The sequence below is a fragment of the Mus caroli genome, chromosome 10 (genome assembly GCF_900094665.2).
Source record: "Mus caroli chromosome 10, CAROLI_EIJ_v1.1, whole genome shotgun sequence".
NCBI lineage: Eukaryota > Metazoa > Chordata > Mammalia > Rodentia > Muridae > Mus > Mus caroli.
Window position 1 is genome coordinate 91416503 of NC_034579.1, and position 23079 is coordinate 91439581.

General features: G+C 37.8%; 1 protein-coding gene and 1 non-coding gene across 2 annotated transcripts in view; both read right to left on the reverse strand.

The window, feature by feature from the left end:
* Positions 1-1350: 1350 nt before the first annotated feature.
* LOC115032248 lies at positions 1351-1479 on the reverse strand. Its single transcript, XR_003837898.1, has one exon. It is a non-coding gene; the product is annotated as a small nucleolar RNA SNORA17 (small nucleolar RNA).
* Positions 1480-8937: 7458 nt separating this feature from the next.
* LOC110302744 (disks large homolog 2-like) overlaps positions 8938-23079 on the reverse strand; it is a 43495-nt gene continuing 29353 nt past the window's right edge. The window contains exon 4 of the mRNA XM_029482978.1: positions 8938-9653. Within this exon, the coding sequence (XP_029338838.1) occupies positions 9019-9653 (635 nt within the window). The 3' untranslated portion in view covers positions 8938-9018. The remainder of the gene's footprint in view (positions 9654-23079) is intronic.

The following is a 23079-nucleotide window of genomic DNA, read 5'->3' on the forward strand; positions in this document are numbered from 1 at the left end:
TCCTCAGGTGAGAATTCTTTGTTTAGCTCTGAGCTCCATTTTTTAATGGGGTTATTTGATTTTCTGGAGTCCACCTTCTTGAGTTCTTTATATATATTGTATATTAGTCCCCTATCTGATTTAGGATAGGTAAAGATCCTTTCCCAACCTGTTGGTGACCTTTTTGTCTTATTGATGGTGTCTTTTGCCTTACAGAAGCTTTGCAGTTTTATGAGGTCCCATTTGTCAATTCTCAATCTTCCAGCACAAACCATTGCTGTTCTATTCAGGAAATTTTCCCCTGTGCCTATATCTTTGAGGCTTTTCCCCACTTTCTCCTCTATAAGTTTCAGTGCCTCTGGTTTTATGTAGCCTTCCTTGATCCACTTAGATTTGACCTTGGTACAAGGATATAGGAATGGATCAATTCACATTCTTCTACATGATAACCACCAGTTGTGTCGGCTTTTTCTTTTACAGCTCTCTTCCCCAGCAGCTTCTCCTTCTACCATCCTTCTTTCTTGCAGCTTTACTTACAGCAACTACTACAACAGCTTCTCTTACGAATACTAGCTTCTACTTCTACTCCTTCTTGCAGCTTTCCCTCTTACAACACTCTCCATACTAGTTCTGGCTTCTTTTACAACAGTTAGCTTCTATCACTTACAACAGCAGCTTTTACTACTCCATCCTTCTAGCAGCAAGGGCTAAACTCTTCCTATTACAACAGCTTTTCTTACTCTACTTCTACTCACAGCAAGGTCTAAAACAACTCCTTTCAGTACTCCCGCTGACTCACCTCCTTCTAGCTCTACCCCACCTCATCCAATCAGAACTCACACAGGCCCCAGGCATGAGTTCAGGTCGTTCACAGATAGGCTGACAGGTCCCGATCACAAGGAACAGTCCAGCCTGGCACGCAGCCTATGCATGCAGCCTCACTGTGCATGCTTGGGCAAGGCAGTAAACAAATGGGTTTCACTGGGCTTGCGGCCATACCTGCTTCCCAAATTTCTGGGGTCACGTCAGGTGTGATATGCTCCACTCATGCATTATGACACCGGGCAGGGTCCATTTCAGGCCGACCTGCTCCTCATTGCTGCTGGTCAAGTCAGCCCTTGCATGTCCCATGGCACCGATCTGGTGGCCACATGGTGGGTTGTATGTCTGGAGGCTCCTAGCTGTCTCTTTGTCCTGCCCACCTGAGTGGTCACATGATAGGTTATGTTCTGGGGGCTCACTCCTGTCTATGGCCTCTGGTCCCACTACTCTTTGCCCCCAACCCTGCCTTGGGAGCCCATCCTGGCTTGGTGGTTGTCTCAGATTAGCTCCCTGACAGGGACACCTGGCAGCAGCTTGCTTTTGTTAGGGAATGGTAGGCTATTAGCCATCAGATGTTCATAAGTCAGAACACTGTGCATAGTCTCCTCTATGGCACCTATTGACAAACATGTGACACAGTAACCCAGTAACCATACCTGTAATGCCTCTAGGGTCTACTTTACTTTGTTTGTTTTGCTCCAGGGTTTTTCACTTGAACCTCAAAGCTGATAGATTAGTTTATTAGGATATATTGGGTAGGTAGATTATTAGGAAGATGGTGAGAATGTCCTGATAGAATCCCCCTGTCTCTGTCTTCCCAGCATAGAGATTGTAGACACATAGTGCTGTAGCAGCTTGTTAATATGGGACCTGGAAAACAAACTCAGGTCTTCATGTTTCCATAACAAGTGTTTGACCAAAGAAGCCATTCCCATCTCTCAGATTTTTATTCTGATTTTTATTCTGGTTTTGACAATCTTGATTATTTTGAAACAAAGAATTTTGCATTGCAAACCTAAAATGGCATTTAAAAAGTAATGCTCCCATGAACAGTGGTGGGAGAGAATAATTTACATTTTTATATACATTTTTATCCTCTCATGTACACCTATTACATGGCTTTTGACTACTGACTGATGTTGTTTTTGTCTAGCTGCACTCCTTCCCATACTGTACTTGGAATGAAGTAATCTACTCGACCCAGATATAGAAAGGGATGAGTTATGCACAATTTTCTTTTTGGCAGGGTACCTATGTGACTTTTTCAAGTTCTTATCATAAAGATTTATCTTCTCTCCTGTTTATTATTTGAATAATTTAGATCACTATGCACTAATGTACATACTTATTCTATGCTCTGTTCTATAACCCAGGACTATCTCAGTTATTTTATTGATAAAATTATATTCTCTTTGGCTGTAGGACAAATGTTTAGATATCTTCTATGACCCACTGCTGTTCTTTATCAACACTGTGTACTGGCTGGTTTTGTGTGTGAACTTGGCAAAAGCTGGAGTTATCAGAGAGAAAGAAGCCTCTCCCTTGATGAAATGCCCCATGAGATTGAGCTGTAAGGCATTTTCTCAATTAGCAACGGGGGGGGGGGGCAGAGGCAGTCCACTATGAGTGGAGTCGTTCCTGGGCTTGTGGTCCTGGGTTCTATAAGAAAGCAAGGTGAAGAAATCCTGTAAGCAGCAGCCTCCATGGCCTCTGCATCAGCTCCTACCTCCAGGTTCCTATCCTGTGTGAGTTCCAGTCCTGCCTTCCTTTCGTGATGAACAGCAATGTGGATATATAAGCTGAATAAATGCTTTCATCTCCAGCTTGCTCCATGGTCATGATGTTTCATTGGAGCAATAGAAACCCTGACTAAGATGCATGGTAAATACCTTCCTACTTTCCAGCAATGCAAGATACCTTCCCTACACTTTTACTGAGCCCACTTCTAGATCCCATTGTTTCTCTGGTTCTTTCAGTTGATAATAAGATTACACATTTGAGAGCCTCTGCTAGGATGTACTTGCTACTATTAGTGTGTGTGTGTGTGTGTATATATATATATATATATATATATATATATATACATATATATATATTATATACATACTATTAGTATACTTATGTTAACATGTTTCTAAATAGCTAGCTATACATTTTTTACTCAATGCATCTGCATTCAACTAAGCATGAAATTTCACTGACACCTTCAAACCTAATCCATCACCACTAGGCTCATTCTAGCCTTTTCTCATATTTAAATTTATCTCTCACTGATGTGAAACTTGGCTCTCACCATCCTATCAATTTATATAATAGTTACAGTATATAAGCCTGTCAGTTTGTCTTTCTATTCATTCTTAGCTAGCTTCTTTAGTCCTTGTTGCATACATCAAAACAGCATAGGGGGACATTTTCCCAGAAAAACAACTGCACAATCTAATTATACTTATGTTCCCCATTTTTATGAGATAAAATATGTGCTTTGGAAATTGGCCCACATTTTGACACATATTTTGTTCTGTAAATGATCGTGAAACATTGAAACTAAATGGCAGTTTGTGCTAACATTGAGACATATCAATAGTAAGGAACAAGTAAACAATAGTAAGGCTAATCTCAATAATTTTGCATTTCCTACCTGGCTTCATATCAAGTTCCTTCTTTTGAATATTATCAGGTGAATCTATGACTCTGCAGGCTTGGTAGATGGGTAATACTAGTTTCAGTATACTAGGAAATGTAAAACCATGAGCTGATAATTACCTGACTAGAAGTAACTAGAGATTGAATTAACTGTGACCTGACTAGATCACTTCAGAGAGACAAGAGGGACAGAGGTGGGTTAGAATAGAGGTATCTAATGGAAATGGGAGGGAGGGACAACTGAAATGGATTGACTTTTGCTTTCACATGTCGGCTGGTTTGTGTGTTTTATATGTAGCTTTACTTTTCTCTCTTAGCATCGCTGAGTTGCACAGCTGACCGAGGAATGCCATCACATACTTCCCATCTATACCCCAAATGCAGGCCTTTTCCATGCAATTTGTTCCTAGCTGGAGATGTTCATAGGCCTCAGACCACATCCAGCCATACTATAGGAAAGCAGGTACACACTGATGATGAAGAACACACTGCCTATGCTGATCACCATGGGATCCGTGAGAAACAGACCATGGATGAGCCTGGAATGTATCTCCCAAAGTATTGGATACACATCTCCTGGCCCAGAGAACATCAGTCTCCCCACTCATAGCATGTATTTCTGCCTACTTCTGTGGCTGATTTCTAACTCCTGGTGTTAGCCTACTGTATGAGTCACTTTCTGTTACTTTATTCAATGTTTCTTATGTAACATCTTTAGCATTGCATTGCTTTCAAAAATAAACTATTTTAAAAGAAGTTTGGGGTTCACTGAGCAGCTAAGGGGAGATTTTTCTTATTCTTGAGTCCTGCTTCTGTTACAAGAATGAAGCAACAACATTCACATAACGTTATTCCTGCTAAGGTCTTGGTTTTATGCATCCCCTTGGCAGATGTACAGAAAAACATATCCACCCTAATGATATGAAAATAGTTCCAGGACCTCAACCCATTATGTTCCACCTGTGCATCTGTTTTTCCTTATATCCCAGAAAAGCTGGTTCTTTTTGTCACATCCACAGTTTGCCTGATCGGAAATGCTATTGCCCTGAATAAACATCAAGGATTCCCTCCACTTCTCAGAGCTTCTATTTTCAATTTCTGAATATTTCCTGGTAGTGAGATGACTCTAATTCCTCAGAGATGCAGAAAGCCCAGCTCAATTCTGCAAATATCTGAAAGGAATGAAGGTCGGCATAGATACAGCCTAGCTCCTCTGCAAACACATCTCCAAATTACTTTTCTCACTTGAGGCAATCATTCATAATTACATCTCTCAAGAGAAAGAATCTTCCTGACTGGTTTACAAGTTACAGTGTACACTTCAGAAGTTACTGAAAGGTGAAGAGCACCTATAATTTTCTACAAAGTAATTAAAAGCAACCTTATATTGTCCCTTCAAAAGATAATGGAAACTTATCATATCTCCCCCTTGACTCAAAAAGAAAAAAAAAAGAACAAAAGAAACAGAAAAACAAATGGAGTGCTCTGGAAATTGTACAACATAGCCTTATATTCAAAGACTGGCTCTGCTTTTCACCACCCTTTCTTTCTTTAATTTCCAGTTAGCAAGGAAGTGAGATGAGACATTTGCTAGCCAGCAACAAAGCAAGGGGTATTGATTCACAAACACTGACTTCCTGCATTAGATGCAGCAGAGCATCATCTGCTCACTGATAGCACTTCAATTGTAAATTGTTCAACTGAGGAGGCGTCTCTTGTCACGCTATTCTTATTGATTTTGTTCAGTTAGTGTCAAGACCATTATCAAATCTATAGTTCATCTTCAAGAGGAAGGCTCCCCCAAGATGACAACCCCTTGAGACAATATGTGAGACGTATTGTAACCACTGCTTCAGAAAACTAATGCTACCTTGATTTGTATTCTAATCAGAGATATGGTTCACAGACACTATATGATTTCTTTCCTGAAATAAGAGTTAACATTTTGCATAGTTGCACATGAGACCTCTCAGAGCCATTGATATATGTAAACACATGAGTCATAAGGATAGCTTTCCTTATAGCAAACTCATATAGATTTAAAACAGAAAATATGTGCTAAAGACTGGGCCCTGGAGGAACACTATGATAACCCCATAAAGAACCTAGCCATAGGCATGTTACAATGAGACACCAAAAGCAGTGTTATTATCTTTGATTAATATTTACTGACTAATCATATTTTATACATTTCTCATGAAAGCCAAGCTAAGTATACAAGTAGAAAGTCAATTCGTTCTATCGGTAACTGTATTTATAGGGATCCTAGGTATTGCAAAAATAGAAGGATGGGTGAACAGTGGGACAATCTTTATTTTAGGCATATATAAATCTGTTACGTAACACTTACTGCACTCAAATTTTTAATTTGCATATAGTTACTTGCCAAAAGCAGATATTTTATGCATAGCCACAGATGGAAAACATTACTCCGGATTTTTTCCTTTATTTTTTTTTTCATTAAACTTTAATTGGAATAGATTGGCCCTACCTACAGGCTCTTACAAGGACAAGAAGGAAAAAAAAGTCAATGTGAAAAATCATAGCTCCATTGCATACAAGAATATCCTAGAAGGTGGGAAAAATATTTGACACACACTGTTTAAAATGCGATATGTTATATTTGATGAATTTGAGTGTTTAAAAGAGAAACTCCTGTCAGGATCAGGGCACAGATGTAGAGACCACTATCCACATGTGGAGGCCTGGAGTTAGCAATACTAGCAATACTGAAGACCTATCAATATGGAGTCAAAAGCAACACTTTCCTGAAACAGGTAAACAGAGTTCCATTGAATTTTACCATGTTTTAAACATTAGTATTAGAAATAAATAGTAAATATTATTTAACAAGGAATTGTTTACAATTTGTGTGTAATATTTTTATTCATTTTATTTATATGATTGAGGTCCAACGTTTATTGAAGGCTGCCTTATGTTTGAAATTTTATTTTCAGTGAGATTATTTCTTATTACTTATTATATTTAATTTAGCCCCAGTGAATTGAGAGCTAAAATTAAGAACAACAATAATTTTAAAGGCAATTTGGTTGCAAAAAAGAAAGATAGCTAGATGTACTACAATTCCTTGCCTTCTGGCTTTGTACAGTTGTATCACGGAATATTCCAGAGCAGCCCGAACTCTGGTCTGTGCATCATCACTCTGGGTCATCCCTCCATACAGTTCCTTCATGTCGACATTCCAGTGCTAAAGGATGTATTTTACAAGTGTGGCAAGGTGTTAAAATAAGACTCTGTACCCTGAAGACTTTCAAACTGCACTGAAGAAACATTGTTCTCAGCGATTCGTGTCAGAATAAGATCAGATACAGAAGACACAGAAAGAAAAGTCTACACTAATTGATGCGAGGTGAAACCACACATACATCTTGGCAGTGCCAGTTGCTTCTAATAATCCTTCTATGTCTTCTTATACACAGAGATTATCTGAAAACGAATACGTTAAATAGAATTTTTGTATTTCTCGAGGAAGTAGACCTTATAGAGGAGAGCTGTGGAAGAATGGAGGAGTTCCAAGCACATGAAGTTATCACTGCTGTTCTTTGCAACCTTGGTAGTTTCTGTTTTCCTAGTTCTTGGAAGTGGCCTTCTCTTGCTCAACCTGATAAACAGAGGCTCTCAAAACCAGAAAACACTGGCCACACCATGAGGTCAAGGGAAATAGAGCAATGTGCACTTCAGCAAAAAGCAACACCAGAGCCTGAACCATATCAGATAGTCACACTGCCCCAAGTATAACATTAACATCCCATACCTGGCAAAAGTGCTTTGTTTCCTCCACAAAACTGGAAATACATGATAAGCCTGGTCCCATGGCCTTATTGCCTCCTTCCCTTTCCCTCAAGAACTACTGTTTCTTATGTAAATCAAGATCTCCTAAAAAGTACCAACTTTTTCTTTCCTTTGTGGAATTTGAGGACTTAGGTTAGGATTTTGATTATTGCAGTTCAGTAAATCTTTTCTTATGAACACTCTGTCTCAGGGTTTCGCATGACATGCCACTCAGTCAAGGACTGAGAATCAATGGCTGAGCAGGGAGTATGGATCTCTGATCTCTACCAAGCTGCTCTGTGCTCATGCCTGCCCTTGGGCAAAAAACAAGAGTAGGCTTTTCCAATTCTGTACACTTCTTACATACTAGTTCCACAGTAAAGAAGTGGCTTCCTTGCCAAAATATCCACCATCTCTAATTGTTTCCCAAGGTTAAACCTTTGAACACTGAGTTTATAAGTTTATTTTATTAAATTCATTGTATCAACCATATTATCTATCTATCTATCTATCTATCTATCTATCTATCTATCTATCTATGTCTGTCTATCTATCTATCTATCTATCTATCTATCTATCTATCTATCTATCTATCTATTCTATGTAAATTGCATGTAATATTTATGATGTGTTTGGTCAAAAGAAAGCTTAGGGTAATTAGGTTTAATTTCCTCCTTCCTCATATAGGTTCCAAGGATTTGGCTCAGGTCCTAAGGCTTGATGACAAGTGTTCCTTACTAACTAAGCCATCCTGTCAATCAATCCTCAAGTATATATTCTCATTCTTTCAATTTTACTCCCAAACTTAGAGATGTTTGGAGACTAAATAGAAGTCTTCCCTTGAAGAATTCATAATTAGGAATAACAAACAAGACATACATAAAAAACAATAAAGAGAAAGCCACACAGGGGTATGTGTGTATATTTTCAAGCACTGATTTATATAATGGTATTTTGAAATCAGAAATTTAAAAAATATATACAAAGGGAAACAGTATAGTCACATAGTAGATTGACTGTGTGGGAAATTAAAAATTGTTTACTAGACTCCAGCTCTATAAACAAAGTTACTTCATGTTCATAATGTGTTGGATATTAGAACTGATACCAGACCTGAAAGCCCATTCTTAACATGTTAGACCCCATGTATTGAGCAAAGCGTGGCTTTGGTAATGAAGAGCAGGTATCTTTAGCTGATAAGAGGAATGAGTGTTTCAGACAAGCAGTGGGTAGACTTTGACAGGAGCAGCTAGTTTCAGGATCTTACTATGATCTGTAGCATCAATACATCTACTGTGCATGTCATCTTCCTGATTCATGGTGAAATCAGAGGAAGAAACATGAAAGAGCAAAACAATAGGTAAACACTGGCTGAGTGAAAAGTATATTCAAAGGAATCTATTTCCTACTTTACAGTCCTAAAAAGTGATAGAAGAGCTGGGCGGTGTACAGAGTGAGTTCCAGGACAGCCAGGGCTACACAGAGAAACCCTGTCTTGAAAAACTAAAAAAAAAAAAAAAAAAAAACAAAGAAAGAAGTAATACTTACAGCTTGTGTCTGACTAGGAAAGAAGCAAAAGATGTATATTATATATTTTGAGTTTGAATTTCCAGGTAAATGTCCATGATAATTAGGTTTTCACTTTTATACTCTCACCTGAAAGGGACAATAAGCAGACTATTTAGATATCACTGTATTTTATTTTATTTTATTTTTGTTAGATTATATATATTTTGTTCTTCTAAATGCTCTTCTGTCGTTGTCAGAGGTGCAGTAGCTAATTTATAACTTCTCCTTTGAGGGAATCCAGATGAAAGGTCCAGACTGCTCTTCAATAACAAGCTTGCATTGGTTGTAAATATCTTCTAAGGTATCTCCTTGGACAATAGCTGTAAAATATTCTCCAAATTCTTGTTCTAGTTTAATTGCCCGGTCATAAGTTTTCTTGGCTTGTTCCTCTGTCAGAAGCTTATTCATCTCCATCAGAGGTTCCAGAGACTTGGGCTTTATGAAGATGGCAATGGGATAGAGCTGGGTGACTTGTAACCGTTTAATAGCATTTCCTGATACATCAAGTATACAGTGCTTGCCCCTTTCTGCTACAAATCTCACAGACTGCACACTGGTTCCGTATAAATTGTCATTGTACTGGCCAGCTTCTATGAATTTGTGCTCTTGGATATCTTTCTCCATTTGTTCTCTAGAAATGACAAAGTGATAGTCTCTGCCGTCGACTTCGTAGTCACGCTTTGGCCTCGTAGTATGAGGCACACAGGAGCCAAATTTATCAGGAAATTCAGATATCAAGTCATCATTGATTCGATCCTTCATGGGGCCCAGGATAATCACTGGCCGGGTGTAGTTTTTTTCCTGCCTCGTGACAGGTTCATAGGAAAGAATGAGATCGTCTTGTCCTCCTGAGAAGAAAAGAAAGGAAAATTACAGTTGACAAATGACCAGCCACCGTGACAGCTACAGTTCCTGCTTCAAAACACAGGAAATGCACAGTTGAGGGTTAAGTTTTCTTGTGCTCTCTCCTTGAACCATTCAAAATTCCCTCCATCTTCATAAAACTCTGGTGTCTAGTTATCGCACAGTTGTAACTGTGTGATAACGGGCTGCTAGCCCTCTGCAGTGAGGCAATGAAGAGAGTGCTTTTTATCTGACATTAGAAATGGAGTGCAATGCCTCCACACCAAGTATTATGAATAAAGCCACTTAGCAATGGGTCCATCCAATAATTTTCAAGCTACTTTGTTAGAATTTCTGATTCTTTTAATTAATCTCCTATTTTATTTTTCTAAGCATGTGGTCCAAAAGCAAGTGTCTATTTCATTTAAGACATAGAAACTTTGTCAGAGTATTATTACAGGATGCTANAGGTTTAGTCTAACACGGAGTCACCAGCAAGCTGTCCTAGGTCAGTTAAATTAGATTCAAACAGAGGACACTGAGGCTATAGCTGTGGGGCAGAGCATGAGCTTAGCAAGTGGGAGACCCTGCTTCCAGTCCTGGTCTTTGCTCCAACTTGAGAAGTGTGTCCTAGACTGTTAGGATCACTGCTACTTGTCTTGAAGCTTCAGGATGGGAACTAAGGGCAGCAATGCTTTTCTAGGATTCCTTGCATGTCCTGTGCTTCAGGGTTGACCTTGAGTCAACTTTGGCAATATCACTGTATTTTATGAATAAATATCTGTCAGGGGATTTTTTTTGTTTGAACAAATATTAATACAGTTTTAAATATTTATTTTTTACATCGTGATTGTTTTTTCACTGATTTCTAATCATATAAAACTAGTTCCACTGATTTTTTTCTGTTCAGTCAGTAAAATATTAATTTATGATATACTTTGGGTTAAACACAATAATCAGTAAGGAAAATAAGGAAGTGAAAGGTTGTCACATTCTTCAACAAGGAGATAATTGATTAGTAGGCCAAGGCAGGAGAAGATTCATACGTTGGAGACCAGTCTAAGAAACACGCTGAATTTCAGGACAGCATGTGGCACAATCTGAGCCTCCCAACACACACACACACACACACACACACACACACACACAGTGAAAAAAAAGAAGGAAGACAGAAATAATGTTAAATGAAGATAGCACAAAACAATAAGACATTTAAAAATATAAAATACAATATAATGTCATGTAACTTAATGATCCTAAGTACATATTTAAGAAACCATATATAGAAATGAAATTTAACTAAGGCCAAATAATAAGCAAAAAAGAATGTATAACATCCTATTTAAAACAAATAGAAGATGGTGCTAAATTTTATAAACCTTATTTGAAAAAATTATTTTTATTTCTGTACCTTTGATGATGAACACTTAACATTTACAAATTAAATTTTACAATTTCAGAAACTATTCATTGAAAACGTGCCACATACTGAAGCATTTACAGTTAGTTAAATGAGTATCTGTAAATAGCAAAGTGAATTTCACATATTGTGATGATTATATTTGGAGAGAATTCTGCCTGGAGAACTGATTGAGCATGTGAACATCAATGAAGACCTGAAGACTGTTCATTGACCTTCCTAAAAGCACACACGAGAGGACAGTGACTTCAAGTTCAATCGGCACAGAAAAGTTAGCCATTGGTCCTGTGTCCTGATTGCCACGTGGCTCTGATGGGCAAAGAGTCATCCCTTTGGCCCTTTTACAAATCCCTCTTTTATTGAATGATGAGTACTCTCCATTATGAATCAGCTGTTCTATCTATGTGGCAAACTCAGTGGAAAGATAAGATGCTACTGACCCAAGAGGCAGACATCAAAGGATAATGGAGATATGATGTGAGGTCAGGGGGGAAACTGTTTGTAGTCATTGTAGTACTAAGATTCTGTATGGAAGCATAGAAGCCTAAGCTTCCATTGGTAAATGAGGTTTTTATAAGCAGGCTGAACCATTCCCGGTTTTACAAAGTATCTGCAGGTAACTTGGTCAGCAGATGGCTTGCACCTGTGATCACATTAATACCTGTTGAAGGATGGCGAGATGGTTCAGTGAGTAAAGGTGCTTGCTGCCAAGTTTAATGACTTGGTTTCAATATCTGGGACCCATATGCTGAAAAGAGAGAGAACCAACTCTGGCAAGCTGTCTCTGATTTCGAGATGTATCTGTTTGTGGTGTGTGTGTGTGTGTGTGTGTGTGTGTGTGTGTGTGTGTGTGTGCTTTATAAATGAGTGTATGGGCAAACGAGTTTGTGTTTGAGTTTGTGTGAATGTCTGTGTGTGAATAGTTTGGGTGTGAGTAGTATATGTGGCTGTGTGTGAATAAGTGTAGTGTGTGTGATTCTATGTGTTTCTGTAAGTGCATGTGTGTGTGTTCAAATGAGTATGTGTATGAGTCTGTGAGTATATGTGTGGATACATTTGAATAGTTTGTGTGTGAATAGTGTACATGGCAATATGTGAATAATTGTGGGGTGTATGAGTCAGTACTTGTGTGTGAGTTTATGTTTTTCCATGAGTAAGCACACACACATGCGTGAGCGTGTGTGTGTGTGTGTGTGTGTGTGTGTGTCAGTGTGAGTGTATGCATGCTGTGCTTGCATATCAAGAGTGAGCCCATGGAGCCATATTCCTACTCCACACACCACATAACCACTTCCTCTCTATTGAACAATCCAAGAATGCAAATGGCACTGATGAACACAAGTGTGAATCAGTTGAATGTTAGGTTTTACCGTCAGGGCTTCTCCATGTGTCTCTTATCCATCTTCTATGACCATCTATGAACATGTTCTCTCTAGGACATGGTAGAGGAGTCAAAAGGAAGGTGGAAAGGTGCAAACTCTTATAAAAATTGACTATTGTGCAACTGATCAAATCAAATCACACAAAGCTGTTGATCCTCCACAGAAGAATGGAAGCTTTATGGAAGCAACTCGAGAGTCACATAGCAAAAATGAATTCACAGAGAAGGAGCATGGACTAAAACTGCAGACAGAACTTCACCCTTCATGTGTAATGGATGAAAAGTCCTAGCCACTAACCCTTTCAGAATCATTTTATGATTTTTTTTCTGCTTTTTAAAAGAATTAAATATGCCTTCCCATGGATGGGTTTGGAGCCTTCATGTATATCTTTTTTCCATTGCAATCAGTGCCCACAGAGGCAGGAGGGGGAGCATTTAACTCTTTGGGAGTGGAGTTACAGAGGACTGTGAGTTACCACATGGGTACTGGGAATTCAACCTGGGTCTCCCGAAAGAGTAAGCAAAGGTTTTAGCATCTGAACCGTCTTGTCTCTGCAGCTCCCCATTTGTCTGTGTTTTTCCACTCAAATGTGTTTGTCTAGCTACTAGTGGACACATTTACCTTCTGACTAGATCAAATAAATCTAACACCACTTTGGATTCAAAGTTTCTAAAATTCTCAATTTGTGGTAAGTTCTATTATTGTAAAATGTTAAACTCTTTCCACAAAGGGAAACACTTTAAATACAAGAGAAGGATGATAATTTAAAACATGTCTTTTACTTGCCAACTGTATTGAAGTCTCTGACACAGTTACCATTTCAAATTGGGAATTGTTTTAATGTAACTTCAGACAATTTAGTGTGTGCAGACATAGATAGTAATGCATAACAGCTCTGTTTATAGAAAATGTGGTGTGTATTTGTCTTTCTCTGATGTAGGTTTCCATTGTCTGTGTGCAAAAATTGTTAATTATTATGAAAGGATTAGAGGAATTAAAATAATTATTAGAAGAATAAGTAATAAATAGACTCTGCTGATGACATTTTTACAGATCCACAAATGATTCATTCACTAAATTCATTTTTAAATAATAATTTTAATCATTTACATTTCAAATGATATTATCCTTCCCAGTTGTTTACCCCTCCACAAGCCCCACATCCCATCCCTCTTCTCTTCCCTTCCTTTTGCCTCTATAAGGGTGTTTTTCCAACCACTCAGTCACTCCTCTCTCATCAATCTAGAATGCCCCTGTGCTGGGACATCAAGCCTCCACAGGACCAAAGGCCTCTCCTCCCATTGATGGCAGAGAAGGCAACCTTCTGCTACATCTCTGGAGACATGGATCCCTTCATGTATACTCTTTGGTTGATGGTTTAGTCTCTGGGTGCTCTGAGTGGTCCAGTTAGTTGATATTGTTCTTCCTATGTGGTTGCAACCCCCTTCAGCTCTTTCAGTCCTTCTCCTAACTTTTCCCTTGGGGTTCCTGGGCTCAGTCCAATGGTTGGCTGTGAGTTGGCATCTGTATTGGTCAGGTGCTGGTAGAATTAAATTCTTAAAAACATTTAGGTAGGAAGATCTACCACGTAGCTCCGCTAATTCATGTAGAACCTTTAGATTGCTATCAGTTTCACTCAATTCTCAACTAGTTCGTTTGGGTATAATTTTAGTTTCAAAAACTGTTATTAACTGATTTTCATGTAACTATTTTAATGAAAGTGACATTGCAAGCAGCCACTTCATGCATCTTCTGTTTGTTAGGTTATGGCCTTGATCCTTATGGTTCATGTTTTTTCCTCCAGACCTGAGAGTCCTCCTAAAGATGGCTCACCTTGAGAATGATTATATGATTTTAATTACATTCACCTTTGCTTAGTTTATCCTGAAATGTTCTCAATTACTGAATCTCCTGTGTTGGTCAAAATAACGGGAAACATGATGCTGAGACTTGAATACAGGTTTGCAGAATCTCAAGTTTCTATTGAGCTCATTCCCTGTGAATGTGGAGAACATCATGGAATACTGCACAGCATTGCATGTCTCTGATTTCTGAAATAGAGGAGTCAGGAGCTACCTTAAAATCAATCCATGATAGGGTGTATTCAGATTGCAGTCTGATGAAAAAAAATAAAACAAAGAGTCAGGATGGTGCATCTTCATCTTTATGTCTTTTCCACAAAGACATTTTGCTTTATTTTAAAAGCTGGTAATTATAATTCATTTTTCAAACATCTTTTTGACATTCTTATCCAAGCGTATGAAACTGTGAAAATTTTAATTTCTCATCAATCATTTATCTATATTTATACTTATGATAAAACTTCTTTAGAGAATAAAACTAATTTTATCCATGAATCAAACAAATGTTATCATCTGTGACCCAAAATGGTCAAAAATAAAATGAGGAATTAATTCATCATTCCATGCACTTAATTTGTCAAGAAAACCATTCATAATGTAAATAATCATTGGCTTGCCCTCTTTTCTCATGGCCTTTCCCCTTCCTACTCTCCTTTGTACCACACTCCATCATGTCCAGACTCATTCTTCCTTTGTATAAATCACGGCAGTAACAGCAGTAATAATAATCATTAGCCCTCAGTTATAATGTACATCCTTCTGTCAGGAAGAACTTGGCATATTCTGTCTCCTCTAATAATTTGGATAGTTGTCAGTCATTGTTCTAGTGTTCAACAAATGAGTCAGTCACTATTGCCTAAAAAGCAATGCTGGGATTTGAATACAACTTTACAGTTGGGTAAATTGATTCACAGACACATAGTATTTGGAATAAGGGAACTAAGATACTGTGTAACAATGCAAAGAGTCTATTGATGTAAGTTTGACTCTCCCACCTTAGCCAGTAACAACCATGACCCTGTAAGACATTCTTGGAAACTTGCAAGCCAAAGTAGTAGAATGTTAGATTAAAATGTTCACTTAAAATTTCATATTGAAGCACAATGAATTACTGTCCTTTTAAAATGTTTTATGCACCAGTAAGATTGTGTTTATCTAGAAAATTGTACATTTCATCCAGATTTTCCAGTTCTGCTGAGTAGAGGCATTTTTGATGAAATTTTGAATTTCCTCAGTTTCTGTTGTCATATCTCCCTTTTTATTTCTGATTTTGTTAATTTAGATACTGTCTCTGTGCCCTCTTGTTAGTATGGCTAAGGGTTTATCTATTTTGTTGATATTCTCAAAAAAAAAAAAAACAACCTCTTGGTTTTGTTGATTCTTCCTATAGTTCTTTTTGTTTCCACTTGGTTGATTTCAGCCCTGAGTTTGATTATTTCCTGTTGTCTATTCTTCTTGGGTGAATTTGCTTCGTTTTGTTCTAGAACTTTCAGGTATGCTGTCAAGCTGCTAGTGTATGCTCTCCCCAATTACTTTTTGGAGGCACTCAGAGCTATGAATTTTCTTCCTAGCACTACTTTCAAGGTGTCCCATCAATTTGGGTAGGATGTGCCTTCATTTTCACTAAATTCTAAAAAGTCTTCAATTTCTTACTTTATTTCTTTCTATAACAAGTTATTATTGAGTAGAGCTTCCATGTGTATGTGGGGTTTCTGGGTTTTTTGGGGGGGTTGTTTTGTTATTTTTTTCTGTTTTTTGTTTGTTTGTTTGTTTTGTTTGTTTGTTTGGTTGGTTTTTTTGTTGTTGTTATTGAAGACCAGCATTATTCCATGGTGATCTGATTGGATGCATGAGACAATTTCAATATTTTTGTATCTGCTGAGGCCTATTTTGTGACCAAATATATGGTCAGTTTTGGAGAAGGTGCCATGATGTGCTGAGAAAAAGGTATGTTGTTTTGTTTTAGGATGAAATGTACTCTCTCTCTCTCTCTCTGTCTCGTATATATATATATATATGTATATATATATATATACATATATATATATATACTTATATATATTATTAGATATATACATATATATGTATGTATGCTAAATCCATTTGGTTCAGTTCAAAACTTCTGTTAGTTTCAATGTGTCTCTCTTAATTTCTGTTTCCATGATGTATCCATTGGGAAAAGACCTTCACCAATGTTACATCCCATAGAGGGCTAATATCCAATATATACAAAGAACTCAAGTTAGACCTCAGAGAACCAAATAACCATATTAAAATTGGGTACAGAGCTAAACAAAGAATTCCCAACTGAGAAATATCAAATGGCTGAGAAGCACCTAAAGAAATGTTTAACATTCTTAGTTATCAGGGAAATGCAAATGAGAACAACCCTGAGATTCCACCTCACACCAGTCAGAATGGCTAAGATCAAAAACTCAGATGACAACAGATGCTGGTAAAGATGTGGAGAAAGAAGAACACTCCTCCAGTGCTAGTGGGATTGCAAGCTGGTACAACCCCTCTGGAAATCAATCTGTCGCTTCCTCAGAAAATTGGACATACTACTACCTGAGGACCCAGCTATACCCCTACTAAGCATATACCCAGAAGATGCTCCATATAATTAGGACACATGCTCCACTATGTTCATAGCAGCCTTATTTATAATAGTCAGAAGGTGGAAAGAATCCAGATGTTCTTCAACAGAGGAATGAATACAGAAAATGTGGTACATTTACACAATGGAGTATTACTTAGCTATTAAAAACAATAACTTCATGAAATTCTTAGGCAAATGGATGGAACTAGAAAAATATCCTAAGTGAGGGAACTCAGTCACAAAAGAACATACATAGTATACACTCACTGACAAGTGGATATTAGCCCAAAAGCTCTGAATACCCAAGATAAAACTCACAGAATATGAAGCTCAAGAAGAAGGAAGACCAAAATGTGGATGCTTCAGTCCTCCTAAGAAGGGGGAAGAAAATACTCATGGGAGGCAATGGGTGGGAGGGACTTGGGAGTAAAAGAGGAGGGGGAGGGGGCAAGGGGGACAATGGGGCAAGATCGGGTATGAGAGGAGATGGGGATGATATACAGAGGGTCAGGAATTTGAACAGCTGTGTGTAGCAATGGGGGATGGGGAACTGGGTGTAGCCATCAGCAAGTCACAGATGGCAGGAAAGCAAGAGGCAACCAGGACCCAACAGGGATGAGACTAGCTGAAATGCCTAGCAAAAGGAAGGGTGAACCTGAAAAGACCATACCCAGAGGTTAGGCAAGGCCCCTGGTTGGAGGATGGGGGCACTCTCTCATCTCCAAATTCTTACCCCAAAAGGGCTCCTGTCTAAAGGAAATATACAGAGACTGCCCCACCTGGGGATCCACTCCATTTACAAACACTAAACCCAGACACTATTGCAGATGCCAAGAAGTGCTTGCTGACAGGAGCCTGATGTATCTGTCTCCTGAGAGGCTATGCCAGACCCTGAAATTTACAGAGGTGAATGCATGTATCCAACCATTGAACTTAGACCTGGCTCCCCAATGGTGGAGTTAGTGAAAGGACTGAAGGGGCTGAAGGAATTTGCAACCCCATAGGAAGAATAACAATATCAACCAACCAGACTCCCTAGAGCTCCCAGGGACTATACCCAACCAAAGAGTACACATGGAGGGAGACATGGTTCCAGCTATATATGTAGCAGAGGATGGCATTATCTGGCATCAATAGGAGGAGAAGCCCTTGGTCCTGTGAAGGCTAGATTCCCCACTGTAGGGGAATGCTAGGGCAGTGAGCTGGGAGTGGGTGGATGTAAAGGGGAGCATCCTTATAGAAGCAGGGGGAGAGGGATGGGTGAGAGGGAATTCTGGAGGGGAAACCTGGAAATAGAGAAGATTTGAAATGTAAATTCATAAAATATCCAATAAAAAAGATTTCTAAGACAAAGAAAGTATATAAAAAAAAAGATTGTGTTTAATCATAGCCCTGAATAGATACATAGATAGTTGACATTGATGATTTTAATAAGTATTTAGAGGGCTAGTATAATTTTTATAGCATAGTTATATTACATTGTAAAAGAGAAACATTTTAAAGAGCTCTTAGTTAGCTTTTTAAATATAATATAGTTTGTATTTTTCATTTCTCTCTTTTCAAAATTAGTAATATTTCTAGATTATATAAGTACTGGGGAAATATTAGTACTGTGAACTTAAATTATATATGGCTGTTTGAATATGCCTATGTATATAAATAACATATATATGCATTTGTGATTTTTATATGTTGCATGCATGTGCACGTCATATATTCCTTAAATTTTCTGAGGTCAAGAGACCATAAATATTATAAAACCAGAACTTTCAGCACATACCTAAACATTTGAGTTTGCACAGACAAGTACCTGAAAAACAGACTAAATGAAATGTAAGGACCAATCCTCTATCACTATGACTATACAGTGAGACTAGTTCATCTACAAGTGTCAAATGACATTTAGTTTTATAATGATACATAATAATTACCATGGCTTTTCAGTGTATTTACACAATATCAGAAATGTCCTTGCAATAATTACATGGTAGGGTATTTGAGTTTTACAACTCTGTGGATCTTTAATGTTGACAATCAATCTATATGTTTCTTCATAAAAAATAAAAGGAAAAGGGAAAATATATACTTTAGTATCTCTAAATTAATGGAAAGAAATATTCTTTACTTAAGGGTAATATTGCATATGAAAAGACAAGATAAAAGCCAGAAAAGTCAACACCTTCCTTTCCTCTGTCTATACCCTCTCTCCCTCCTTTTCTCCCTCTTCCCTCTCCCCACTTCTTCCTTTACATACATTGTTCATTGTGAGCCAATGATGCCCTGGTTGGGAGACAGTGCATCAGAGAAGACATGTGCTAACTCTCTCCTTTCCCATTCATCTTCTACCAGAGTGTATTCAGGTCTCCCAAGTAATCATTTAGTTACATATCTAATTGATTAAATATTATTTTCCATTAGCATAATATCATAGGTTGCTCTTTTAGAGAATAAATTATTTAGATTTTAGTATTGTTTTTAAAACAATAGTTTAAAATTCTTATGAATGTTCATGATTCATTAGGGGATGATTGGGCACCAGCTCATGAAAATTAGCTCAAGATGCACATTAGCACCAGAGAGTTACCAGAGAGTCCACCCCTTGTGCTGTCTTCTTTCTTAAGGCATCTTCTTTGGAAAATACTGTTTTCTGTGAGTTATAACTGATAAACAGTAGGCTCTGTGGAATGTATTTTTTTTTATAATTGCACTTAATGTTGGGTCTAGGAGGATTTCCTCACTAACAAAGGGAAATAAAAGCTTGCTAAGCAGGGGTAATGTCAAAGGGACATATAAACACACTTTAGTGTGAAACTTCATTGAATTCAGTATATCTCTGTACCAGCACCTTTGAAAAAGACATCAGAGCTCCAGGAAAAAGGGTTTGTTGAAGAGGGGGCTCCATCCAAAATTAAGGTGCAGTAGCAAGCTACATAGCAAGGCTTGCAGAACTTCATGCTATGAGTCATCTGCAACCTTTTGCAAAATCCAACGTGGCAAAAGTACTGAGTTATTATGATGTACCATGTGCGATCCCAATTTGTCATCTTCCTTTGACATATCTTTTATTGAGGGGTACAAGAAGAAACCCCACATTGGCTGAGGAAAATTCTACTTGCTTCCCACACGGAGATTTAAAAATATATTTCTGGAGTTTGGCATTTACAGGAAAATGTTTCACTTTAGTGCTTCTGAAATAAAATTCCTTTTTATACCCTCAGAGAGCAGGAATCTATAATCTGGACCATCACCGCTAGGGGGCCAGTGGAGCTCAGCTATCTCAGTAAATGGTGGATACAGTAGGGGAAAGGAGCAAACATTAGGGTCTGCTTTGCATTATGCATTTATCAGTATTGACTGCTTTACTATTAAAATGATATTTTGCATTGTGTCTGCATTTTTTATTATATTGAAAGTTTTCACTTTTTAACCATAGCATCTTATTCTACCAAGATTGTTATTTCATTACTCACTCAAAGTCTCATTATGTTCCTTTATAGTTATAAAAATTATCTCAAGCAACAGTCGCTCTAATGGAACTTGATGTGTGAAGCTGAATAAGAAAAATATTCTCAAGGTAAAAAAGGAGTGCAGAAAGGAATCACATTCTTACTCTTTTTTTTCCTTTTCATGTTTCAATTGATAGATTTGCATCACTTCCTCCCTATTTTCCTTTCTCCAACCTCTCCCAGTTAGTCTCCCTTGAACCTCCTCCATTCCTCATTCTCAAGTTAATGGTCTCTGTTTCTTTAATTATTATCACTACACACACAATCTGTATGTATATTCATTGTATACTATATACAAATATACATAAAATACCCTGCTGATATCCTTCTTTGTTGTTGGCGTGTATATGGTTTCAAGACTGACCATTCTGTACAGCATAATAATAAGGACTTTATCCATGAGACACTTAATTTTCTTTTATTCATGTGGTCATTGACTTGTTTATCTAAATCTGTGATACCACAGCACACCCCCCCTTTCATGTTAATATGACCATTGATATCAGAATTGTTGCAGTCTTGTTTACATAGCCATTTCTGGAAAGACTGTTTCACATCAGACTCCTTGGTATTCTCATCAGACTCTTAACAATCTTTCAATCCTCTGCTGTGTTGCTCTCTGAGACATAGATGCAAGTGCGGTGTTGTAGATGTATTTACTGGGGCTTGGCTTCCTGGAATCTGTTGATCTCTAAATTGTATTCTGGTGTGTGTGTGTGTGTGTGTGTGTGTTTTCTTTCTTTCTATGATAGTCTTAATTCTCTGTAAAGAAAGGTTTGTCAAATGAAGGGTAGTAGCAGCTATAAGGTCGACTTAGAATGTTGTTGTGTTACTCAGGAGCGCACAGGACATAGAAGCAGCAGAGCAGCTGGGACAGGGTCTTACAGGCCTATATCTGCAGCCAGAATGTGGGGCTGTTCCACAGCTCTCTGTGCACTGGTCTTGTTAGGAGATGGCTGGTCTACCAGGAATGCTTACCCAGGCTTACAGACTCACAGAAGGAACAAGCTCCAGCCAGAGACAGCAAGAACATCTAACTCCAGAGATTACCAGATGGCGAAAGGCAAATGCAAGAATCTTACTAAGAGAAACCAAGACCACTCACCATCACCAGAACCCAGCACTCCAACCACAGTGAGTCCTGGATATGCCAACACACCGGAAAATCAAAATTTGGATTTAAAACCATATCTCATGATGCTGGTAGAGGATTTTAAGATGAACATTAATAAATCGTTTAAAGAACTACAGGAGAACTCAGGTAAACAGGTAGAAGCTCTTACTGAAGAAACACAAAAGTCCCTTAACGAATTACAGGAAAATACAACCAAACAGGTGAAGGAATTGAACAAAAACATCCAGGATCTAAAAATGGAAGTAGAAATAATAAAGAAATCACAAAGAGAGACAACTCTGGAAATAGAAATCCTAGGAAAGAAATCAGGAGCCATAGAAACCAAAGAAAATGAAAATGCAAAAATGCAAAAAGATCCTAAGTCAAAACATTCAGGAAATCCAGGACACAATGAGAAGACCAAAACTAAGGATAATAGATGTGAATAAAGATTTTCAAATTAAAGGGCCAGTATGTATCTTCAGAAAAATTATAGAAGAAAAACTTCCCAAACCTAAACAACGAGATGCCCATGAACATACAAGAAGCCTATAGAACACCAAATAGACTGGACCAGAAAAAAAATTTCTCCAGACACATAATAATCAAAACACCAAATGCACTAAACAAAGAATATTAAAAGCAGTAAGGGGAAAAGTCAATTAACATATAAAGACAGGCCTATTAGAATTACACCAGACTTCTCACCAGAGACTATGAAAGCCAGAAGATCCTGGACAGATGTCATACAGACTCTAAGAAAACACAAATGCCAGCCCAGGCTACTATGACCAGCAACACTCTCAATTACCATAGATGGAGAAGTATTCCAAGACAAACCAAATTTACACAATATCTTTCCACAATCCAGCCCTTCAAAAGATAATAAATGGAAAATTCCAACACACGGACAGAAATTATGCCCTAGGAAAAGCAAGAAAATAATCTTTCAACAAACCTAAAAGAAGATAGTCATACGAATAGAATCCCAACTCTAACAACAAAAATAACAGGAAGTGACCATTTCTTTTCCTTAAAAACTCTTAATATCAATGGACTCAATTCCCCAATAAAAAGACATTGACTAACAGACTGGCTATGTAAACAGGACCCAGCATTTTGCTGCATATGGAAAACCCACCTCAGGGACAAAGACAGACACTACCTAGGAGTAAAAGGCTGGAAATCAATTTTCCAAGCAAATGGTCCCAAAAAACAAGCTGGAGCAGCCATTCTAATATCAAATAAAAACAATTTTCATCTTTAAGTTATCCAAAAAGACAAGGAGGGATACTTCATAGTCATCAAAGGTAAAGTTTACCAAGATGAATTCGTGTGGAAACTGAACAACACTCTTCTTAATGATATCTTGGTCAAATAAGAAAGAAAGAAAGAAAGAAAGAAAGAAAGAAAGAAAGAAAGAAAGAAAGAAAGAAAGAAAGAAAGAAAGAAAGGAAAGAAAGAAAGAAAGAAAGAAAGAAAGAAAGAAAGAAAGAAAGAAAGAAAGAAAGAAAGAAAGAAAGAAAGAAATTAAAAACTTTAAGAGAG